Source organism: Heptranchias perlo, chromosome 37, assembly GCF_035084215.1.
Source record: "Heptranchias perlo isolate sHepPer1 chromosome 37, sHepPer1.hap1, whole genome shotgun sequence".
Taxonomy (NCBI): domain Eukaryota; kingdom Metazoa; phylum Chordata; class Chondrichthyes; order Hexanchiformes; family Hexanchidae; genus Heptranchias; species Heptranchias perlo.
The window spans coordinates 18,886,383-18,896,934 of record NC_090361.1 but is presented as its reverse complement, the minus strand read 5'-3'; the positions used below and the strand labels follow the sequence as shown (position 1 = coordinate 18,896,934).

General features: G+C 48.8%; 1 protein-coding gene across 2 annotated transcripts in view; it reads right to left on the bottom strand.

The window, feature by feature from the left end:
• Positions 1 to 277: 277 nt before the first annotated feature.
• LOC137304552 (zinc finger protein Gfi-1b-like) overlaps positions 278 to 10,552 on the bottom strand; it is a 175,144-nt gene continuing 164,869 nt past the window's right edge. For both annotated transcript variants that reach the window (XM_067973204.1, XM_067973205.1), the window contains exons 6-7: positions 5,667 to 5,832; positions 278 to 1,252 (exon numbers count right to left, since the gene is read on the bottom strand). In XM_067973204.1, coding sequence (XP_067829305.1) covers positions 1,062 to 1,252; positions 5,667 to 5,832 — 357 coding nt within the window. In that variant the 3' untranslated portion in view covers positions 278 to 1,061. The remainder of the gene's footprint in view (positions 1,253 to 5,666; positions 5,833 to 10,552) is intronic.

Below are 10,552 nucleotides of genomic sequence, written 5' to 3'. Positions count from 1 at the left end.
CCAACCAACCAACCAACCTTTCTTCATGTAAGCTTTGACAGAAAGTTTTGCGAAGCTACTCGACGATGAAGGCATTTCACTCCAGACCCATCCTGTGCTGGTCTAATGGCCCACACACGTGGACAGCAATCGAGACCAGGAGTCCCTGGCTGGTCCAGCTCAGGGACACTGGGAGCAAGTGTAATGTCCCTACTGCTATTCCAGCTGTGATCATCGAGCTCAGTACCAAGCAGGTATCAAACCTACCGTCCTACAAATAACCACTGTAACCAACATCTATTGTAAATGGGGATTTTTTTATTAATTAAAAAACAATATAATACAAATATTTATAACTGAAGATTACGAGGACTCATCCCACTCACCTGTATCATCAGGACAATGTTCACAAAAAGATATCGAACTGGCCCCAGGTTTCAGTTACACACTGAGGAATATTTTCCAGCAACTCGAACTTTGCCCCCACCCACTGAGGCTTTAGGAAAAGCACTAACTACTTTCTGATTACACTAATTGCTTTCTAGGCTTTGGCACATTGTTACATCTTAAAACACTTTCTGAAAATACATAAATAACTTTGCCTGAAGGTTGAAAAGGAGGAGGAGTTCTGGTCGACTTTGTTTTGCCAGTTGTCTATCTGGACAAGGACTGAGCACAGGTCTACCTTCACAGGACATTGGCAGAGGAGGAATTCGTTGGCTCTTTGGCTGAAGTGGGTTAAGCCACCAACGTGATCTGCAGTGAGAGGCACATGACACAGACGGCACCAACAAGAGAGCTGAAGAACGTCCCTTCAGTGGTAGGTCCGGGGAGCCAAATGTTTCTGGAACATCTCATTGATCAAGCAAACACTAGATTGGAAAGCGACAATGTCTCAGGGTGTCTCCTCATTGGCTGAGTCAGAGACCAGGATCGTTTCTCATTGGTTAAGTTGGTGAGGATACAATGTCCCTCATTAGTTGAGCTGGAGAGCTAGGAGATCCCTCATTGGTTGAGTTGGAGACCTGGGACGTCCTCCATTGGTTGAGTCTGAGAACTATCAATGCAATGCTCCCTTTGACCTATACGTTCACTGAATTAAAACCAATATGAGTCTCTTGATGCCGGCGCAAGTCTACTTTGCGCTGAAATCCTTTCCCACAGGCAGAGCAAACGAAAGGTTTGAAGCCAGTGTGCTTCCGACTGTGGGTGATAAGGTTTGAGCTCTGGCTGAAGGCTTTCCCACACACCTGACACTTGTGAGGCTTCTCACCTGTAACAAAACAACATTGATGGCAGTGAAATATTAATCCTCTAGCGATAAACCTCCAGTATCAAACCTCCAGTATTAAAACCCCCATATCAAATCCCCAGCATTAAACATCCAGTATTAAAACTCCAGTATCAAATCTCCAGTATTAAAACTCCAGTATTAAACCTCCAATATTAAATCTCCAGTATTAAATCTCCGGTGTTAAACCTCCACTATCAACCCTCCAGTATTAAACCACCAGTATCAAATCTCAAGTATTAAACCTCCGGTATAAGCCTCCAGTATTGAAATTACAGTATTAAACCTCCAGTATCAAACCTCCAGTATAAAACCTCCAGTATTAAAATTACAGTATTAAACCTCCTGTATCAAACCTCCAGTATTAAACCACCAGTATCAAACCTCAAGTATTAAACCTCTGGTATAAGCCTCCAGTATTGAAATTACAGTATTAAACCTCCAGTATATAACCTCCAGTATTAAAATTACAGTATTAAACTTCCAGTATTAAACCTCCAGTATATAACCTCAAGTATTAAACCTCCAGAATCAAACCTCCAGTATTAAACCTCCAGAATTAAAATTATAGTATCAAACCTCCAGTATTAAACCTTCAGTATTAAACCTCCAGTATCAAACCTCCAGTATCAAACCTCCAGTATTGAAATTACAGTATTAAACCTCCAGTATCAAACCTTCAGTATTAAACCTCCTCCATCAAACCTCAAGTATTAAACCTCCAGTATTAAACTTCCAGTGTCAAACCTCCAGTATTAAACCTCCAGTATTAAAATTACAGTATTAAACCTCCTCCATCAAACCTCAAGTATTAAACCTCCAGTATTAAACTTCCAGTGTCAAACCTCCAGTATTAAACCTCCAGTATTAAAATTACAGTATTAAACCTCCAGTATCAAACCTCCAGTATTGAAATTACAGTATTAAACCTCCAGTATCAAACCTTCAGTAGTAAACCTCCTCCATCAAACCTCAAGTATTAAACCTCCAGTATTAAACTTCCAGTGTCAAACCTCCAGTATTAAACCTCCAGTATTAAAATTACAGTATTAAACCTCCAGTATATAACCTCAAGTATTAAACCTCCATATTAAACTTCCAGTGCCAAGTCTCCAGTATTAAAATTACAGTATTAAATGACCAGTATCAAACCTCCAGTATCAAAATTACAGTATTAAATCTCCAGTATCAAACCTCCAGTATTAAATCTCCAGCATTAAACCTCCAGTATCAAATCTCCGGTGTTAAACCTCCAGTATTAAACCTGCAGTGTCAAACCTCCAGTAAGAAACCTCCAGCATCAAACTACCAAGAACAAACCTCCAGTATCAAACCTTCAGTATTAAAACTGCAGTATTAAAATTACAGTATTAAACCTCATGTATTAAAATTATAGTATTAAACCTCAAGTATTAAACCTCCAGTGTTAAACATCAAATATCAAACCTCCACTATAAAACCTCAAGTATTAAATCTTCAGTATCAAACCTCCAGTATTAAACCACCAGTATTAAGTCTCCAGTTTCAAACCTCCTGTATTAAACCTCTGGTATTAAACCTCCAGTATCAAACCTACAGTGTTTAATTTCCAGTATTCAATTTACAGTATTTAACCTCCAATATTAAATCTCCAATGTGCTGGAGTCAGTCCCAGTACCCGTGGGGAGTGTGCTGGAATCAGTGTCAGTACCTGTGGGGAGTGTTCTAGAGTCAGTGCCAGTACCTGTGGGGAGTGTGCTGGAGACAGTCCCAGTACCCGTGGGGAGTGTGCTGGAGTCAGTGTCAGTACCTGTGGGGAGTTTGCTGGAGACAGTCCCAGTACCCGTGGGGAGTGTGCTGGGGTCAGTGTCAGTAACTGTGGGGAGTGTGCTGGAGTCGGTCCCAATACCTGTGAGGAGTGTGCTGGAATCAGTCCCAGTACCTGTGGGGAGTGTGCTGGAGTGGGTCCCAGTACCTGTGGGGAGTGTGCTGGAGTCGGTCCCAATACCTGTGAGGAGTGTGCTGGAATCAGTCCCAGTACCTGTGGGGAGTGTGCTGGAGTGGGTCCCAGTACCTGTGGGGAGTGTGCTGGAGTCGGTCCCAATACCTGTGAGGAGTGTGCTGGAATCAGTCCCAGTACCTGTGGGGAGTGTGCTGGAGTGGGTCCCAGTACCTGTGGGGAGTGTGCTGGAGTCGGTCCCAATACCTGTGGGGAGTGTGCTGGAATCAGTCCCAGTACCTGTGGGGAGTGTGCTGGGGCCAGTGCCAGTACCTGTGAGGAGTGTGCTGGAATCAGTCCCAGTACCTGTGGGGAGTGTGCTGGGGCCAGTGCCAGAACCTGTGGGGAGTGTGCTGGAGTCAGTGTCAGTATCTGTGGGGAGTGTGCTGGAGTTGGTCCCAGTACCTGTGGGGAGTGTGCTGGGGTCAGTGCCAGTACCTGTGGGGAGTGTGCTGGAGTCATTGCCAGTACCTGTGGGGAGTGTGCTGGAGTCAGTGCCAGTACCTGTGGGGAGTGTGCTGGAGTCAGTCCCAGTACCTGTGGGGAGTGTGCTGGAGTGGGTCCCAGTACCTGTGGGGAGTGTGCTGGGATCAGTCCCAGTATCTGTGGGGAGTGTGCTGGAGTCAGTCCCAGTACCTGTGGGGAGTGTGCTGGAGTCAGTCCCAGTACCTGTGGGGAGTGTGCTGGAGTCAGTCCCAGTACCTGTGGGGAGTGTGCTGGAGTGGGTCCCAGTACCTGTGGGGAGTGTGCTGGGATCAGTCCCAGTATCTGTGGGGAGTGTGCTGGAGTCAGTCCCAGTACCCGTGGGGAGTGTGCTGGAATCAGTGTCAGTACCTGTGGGGAGTGTTCTAGAGTCAGTGCCAGTACCTGTGGGGAGTGTGCTGGAGACAGTCCCAGTACCCGTGGGGAGTGTGCTGGAGTCAGTGTCAGTACCTGTGGGGAGTTTGCTGGAGACAGTCCCAGTACCCGTGGGGAGTGTGCTGGGGTCAGTGTCAGTAACTGTGGGGAGTGTGCTGGAGTCGGTCCCAATACCTGTGAGGAGTGTGCTGGAATCAGTCCCAGTACCTGTGGGGAGTGTGCTGGGGCCAGTGCCAGAACCTGTGGGGAGTGTGCTGGAGTCAGTGTCAGTATCTGTGGGGAGTGTGCTGGAGTTGGTCCCAGTACCTGTGGGGAGTGTGCTGGGGTCAGTGCCAGTACCTGTGGGGAGTGTGCTGGAGTCATTGCCAGTACCTGTGGGGAGTGTGCTGGAGTCAGTGCCAGTACCTGTGGGGAGTGTGCTGGAGTCAGTCCCAGTACCTGTGGGGAGTGTGCTGGAGTGGGTCCCAGTACCTGTGGGGAGTGTGCTGGGGTCAGTGCCAGTACCTGTGGGGAGTGTGCTGGAGTCATTGCCAGTACCTGTGGGGAGTGTGCTGGAGTCAGTGCCAGTACCTGTGGGGAGTGTGCTGGAGTCAGTCCCAGTACCTGTGGGGAGTGTGCTGGAGTGGGTCCCAGTACCTGTGGGGAGTGTGCTGGGATCAGTCCCAGTACCTGTGGGGAGTGTGCTGGAGTGGGTCCCAGTACCTGTGGGGAGTGTGCTGGGATCAGTCCCAGTATCTGTGGGGAGTGTGCTGGAGTCAGTCCCAGTACCTGTGGGGAGTGTGCTGGAGTCAGTCCCAGTACCTGTGGGGAGTGTGCTGGAGTCAGTCCCAGTACCTGTGGGGAGTGTGCTGGAGTCGGTCCCAATACCTGTGGGGAGTGTGCTGGAGTCAGTCCCAGTACCTGTGGGGAGTGTGCTGGAGCCAGTGTCAGTACCTGTGGGGAGTGTGCTGGAGTCAGTCCCAGTACCTGTGGGGAGTGTGCTGGAGTCATTGCCAGTACCTGTGGGGAGTGTGCTGGAGTGGGTCCCAGTACCTGTGGGGAGTGTGCTGGAGACAGTCCCAGTACCTGTGGGGAGTGTGCTGGAGTCAGTCCCAGTACCTGTGGGGAGTGTGCTGGAGTGGGTCCCAGTACCTGTGGGGAGTGTGCTGGAGTGGGTCCCAGTACCTGTGGGGAGTGTACTGAAGTCATTGCCAGTACCTGTGGGGAGTGTGCTGGAGTCGGTGTCAGTACCTGTGGGGAATGTGCTGGAGTCAGTCCCAGTACCTGTGGGGAGTGTACTGAAGTCATTCCCAGTACCTGTGGGGAGTGTGCTGGAGTCGGTGTCAGTACCTGTGGGGAATGTGCTGGAGTCAGTCCCAGTACCTGTGGGGAGTGTGCTGGAGTCAGTCCCAGTACCTGTGGGGAGTGTGCTGGAGTCATTGTCAGTACCTGTGGGGAGTGTGCTGGAGTCAGTCCCAGTATCTGTGGGGAGTGTGCTGGAGTCAGTCCCAGTACCTGTGGGGAGTGTGCTGGAGTCAGTCCCAGTACCTGTGGGGAGTGTGCTGGAGTCAGTCCCAGTACCTGTGTGGATGAAGGTGTGTTTCTTCATGTCGGATTTCTGATGGAATCGTTTCCCGCAGTACTGGCAGGGATACGGGCGGGTGTCCGAGTGGATCAGTAAGTGAGTGGAGAGCGTCGAGGAACGTTTAAAATTTTTCCCACAGATCTTGCAGTTGAAACTCTTCTCCTGCAAAACAGAAAGAATCGCAGATCAGGTCCGTGTCCTTTCTGCACCAGTTCCCCTTCTGATAGGCCACTTCCCGGGCCGCCAGCCCCTTCCCCAAGTGGCCTGTGAGACTAAACAGTGAGTGTTAGCAACTATTCATTCACAGGGGCTTCACATCCGAGGCTGGACCCAGTCCTCCCGACATCCTCACACCTCGACTTTGGGGCAGGGTCGCTGGGTGGTGATCAGGATTAGGTGATTTCCATCACTTCCCACCTCCCTAAACCAAGGACTCTCTCAACAGCCCATATCAACCCAATACTGATCCCACTGCCCCACTCTCCCCATAGACCCCTATCAACCCAATACTGATCCCACTGCCCCACTCTCCCCATAGACCCCTATCAACCCAATACTGATCCCACTGCCCCGCTCTCCCCATAGACCCCTATCAACCCAATACTGATCCCACTGCCCCGCTCTCCCCATAGACCCCTATCAACCCAATACTGATCCCACTGCCCCCCTCTCCCTAGAGACCCCTATCAACCCAATACTGATCCCACTGCCCCCCTCTCCCCATCGCCCCCTATCAACCCAATACTGATCCCACTGCCCCGCTCTCCCCATAGACCCCTATCAACCCAATACTGATCCCAGGGCCCCACTCTCCCCATAGACCCCGATCAACCCAATACTGATCTCACTGCCCCCCTCTCCCTATAGACCCCTATCAACCCAATACTGATCCCACTGCCCCCCTCTCCCCATCGCCCCCTATCAACCCAATACTGATCCCACTGCCCCCCTCTCCCTATAGACCCCTATCAACCCAATACTGATCCCCGGGCCCCACTCTCCCCATAGACCCCTATCAACCCAATACTGATCCCCGGGCCCCCCTCTCCCTATAGACCCCAATCAAACCAATACTGATCCCACTGCCCCACTCTCCCCATAGACCCCGATCAACCCAATACTGATCCCAGTGCCCCACTCTCCCTATAGTCCCGTAACAACCCAATACTGATCCCACTGATCCCATATGCTTTTTTAACAGCCTTCTCATCTTGTCCTGCCACCTTCAAAGATTTAGGTGGTAGGACAAGACCTTCAGAGAGTCTAACCACCTCCCCTTGACATTCAACGGCATTACCATCGCCGAATCCCCCACCATCAACATCCTGGGGATCACCATTGACCAGAAACTTAACTGGACCAGCCATATAAATACTGTGGCTACAAGAACAGGTCTGAGGCCGGGTATTCTGCGGCGAGTGACTCACCTCCTGGCTCCCCAAAGCCTTTCCACCATCTACAAGGCACAAGTCAGGAGTGTGATGGAATACTCTCCATTTGCCTGGATGAGTGCAGCTCCAACAACACTCAAGAAGCTCGACACCATCCAGGACAAAGCAGCCCGCTTGATTGGCACCCCATCCACCACCCTAAACATTCACTCCCTTCACCACCGGCGCACAGTGGCTGCAGTGTGTACCATCCACAGGATGCACTGCAGCAACTCACCAAGGCTTCTTCGACAGCACCTCCCAAACCCTCGACCTCTACCACCTAGAAGGACAAGGGCAGCAGGCACATGGGAACAACACCACCTGCACGTTCCCCTCCAAGTCATACACCATCCCGACTTGGAAATATATCGCCGTTCCTTCATCGTCGCTGGGTCAAAATCCTGGAACTCCCTTCCTAACAGCACTGTGGGAGAACCGTCACCACACAGACTGCAGCGGTTCAAGAAGGCGGCTCACCACCACCTTCTCAAAGGCAATTAGGGATGGGCAATAAATGCTGGCCTCGCCAGCGACGCCCACATCCCATGAATGAATAAAAGAAAGTTAGTTTAACCTCGGTGATGGGGATGTTTTTAGAAACGATTATCCAGGGCAAAATTAACAGTCACTTGGACAAGTATGGATTAATAAAGGAAAGCCAGCATGGATTTGTTAAAGGAAAATCATGTTTAACTAACTTGATTTGAGTTTTTTGATGCGGTAACAGAGAGGGTTGATGAAGGTAGTGCGGTTGATGTGGTGTATATGGACTTTCAAAAGGCGTTTGATAAAGTGCCACATAATAGGCTTGTCAGCAAAATTGAAGCCCATGGAATAAAAGGGGCAGTGGCAGCATGGATACAGAATTGGCCAAGTGACAGGAAACAGAGAGTAGTGGTGAACGGTTGTTTTTCGGACTGAAGGGAGGTATACAGTGGTGTTCCCCAGGGGTCGGTGCTGGGACCACTGCTTTTATTGATATATATTAATGATTTGGACAGGGCACAATTTCAAAAATTGCAGATGACACAAAACTTGGAAGTGTAGTGAACAGTGAGGAGGATAGTGATAGACTTCAAGAGGATATGGACAGGCTGGTGGAATGGGCGGACACGTGGCAGATGAAATATAACGCAGAAAAGTGCGAAGTGATACATTTTGGCAGGAAGAATGGGGAGAGGCAAAATAAACTAAATGGTACAATTCTAAAGGGGTGCAGGAACAGAGAGATCTGGGGGTATATGGGCACAAATCTTTGAAAGTGGCAGGGCAGGTTGAGAAAGCGGTTAAGAAAGCTTACGGGATCCTGGGCTTTATAAATAGAGGCACAGAGTACAAAAGGAAAGAAGTTATGATGAACCTTTATAAAACACTGGTTCGGCCACAACTGGAGTATTGTGTCCAATTCTGGGCACCGCACTTTAGGAAGGATGTGAAGGCCTTAGAGAGGGTGCAGAAAAGATTTACTAGAATGGTACCAGGGATGAGGGACTTCAGTTATGTGGAGAGACTGGAGAAGCTGGGGTTGTTCTCCTTAGAGCAGAGAAGGTTGAGAGGAGATTTGATAGAAGTGTTCAAAATCATGAAGGGTCTAGACAGAGTAGATAAAGAGAAATTGTTCCCATTGGTGGAAGAGTCGAGAACCAGAGGACACAGATTTTAGGTGATTGGCAAAGAACCAAAGGCGACATGAGGAAAAGCATTTTTACGCAGCGAGTTGTGATGATCTGGAATGCGCTGCCTGAAAGGGCGGTGGAAGCAGATTCAATCATGGCTTTCTTTTGAATTGGATAAATACTTGAAGGGAAAAACTTTGCAGGGCTACAGGGAAAGAGCGGGGGAATGGGACTAACTGGATTGATCTTACAAAGAGCCGGCACGGGCTCGATGGACCGAATGGCCTTCTTCTGTAACCATTCTATGATTCCATACCTTTCCAAGTGTCAATTTATTTTGCCCCTGATTATTGCCTCTTTCCCATATCAAATGTGAAGAAAGACTTGCATCAATATCACGCCCTTCACAACCTCAGGAGGTCCCAAAGTGCTTTACAGCCAATGAAGAACTTTTGAAGTGTAGTCGCTGTTGGAAGATAGGGAAATGCAGCAGTCAATTTGCGCACAGGGAAGATCCAACAGAGAGCAATGAGATAAATGAGGAGATAATCTGTTTTAGTGTTGTTGGTTGAGGGATAAACATTGGCCAGGACTCTGGGAAGAACTCCCCTGTTCTTCTTCAAAATAATGCCATGGGATCTTTTACGTCCACCTGAGAGGGCAGACAGGACCTCAGCTTAACATCTCACCTGAAAGGTGGCACCTCCGACAGTGTAGCACTCCCACAGTACTACCCTGGAGTTTCAGCCTCGAGTTTGTGTTTAAGTCTCTGGAGTGGGACTTGAACCCACAACCTTCAGACTGCAAAGGCAAGAGACAGTGTTACCACTATCCCATGGCTGCCCCATGATACCTTCTGGAAGTTCATAAAGACAACATCCATCGACACTCCTCTCTTCACGCTGTTAGTGACATCCTCAACAAATTCAACTGGATTAGTCTGACTTCACAAATCCGTGCTGACTCTCTTTGATCAGCTCATATCTGTCCAAGTGTTCAGTCCCTCTGTCGCTGATTGTCGATTCCAATAACTTCCCCACAGCTGACAGGTCTGCAGTTTCCTATTTTCTCCCTTTCTCCCTTCTTAAATAATGGAGTGACATTTGAAAATGTTTCAATTCAATGGCAAAATTCCTGAATCTGGAGAGTTTTGGAAAGTTATGACTAATGCATCTGTAAATTCTTCCCCTATTTCTTTTAATAGCCTGGGCTCGAAAACATCAGGTCCTAGAGATTTAAGTCCCCTTATTTTCTCCATTACCATTTGTTTTACTCGTATTAAATCCACCAAGTCCCTCTCCTTGACTGATTTTAAGGTGCTCTCTTCCTCCTCTGTCTTTCTCTTGTGTCAGCCCTAAGTGGCTACTCTTTATGTTTGACTGCAGCAGACTATTCCACTGCGGAGGTTAACACAGGAGAGCCTGATGCTGTGCTCACACAACGCTCACATGTGTGCCCTCTCCATCAGCACTCCCCAGACACTGATCAGGAGCAGGAACCCTGTTCCCCTCTCTATGCTGAGGCTGATTGTAATTCCTGCTCCTTCTCTCACTGAGATCACAGACTGCAGACAGAGTATGGGATCTGCCTGGTTTGTCTCAGTATCACTGCAGGGAGTGTTGGACAGTATATAATATAACAGGGAAAATAGCTTAACAATACAGGTCAGTATTAATATTTGTGTATTATGCGAATGTATTCTGTGTGATAGAGATTAACACATGGTTTAGATTAGGTCCTTAGGATTCAGCAGCGGATGCTCAGTCAGCAGGAGGTGCCTGCTTTTTTCTTTATTCGTTCATGGGATGTGGGCGTCGCTGGCGAGGCCGGCAT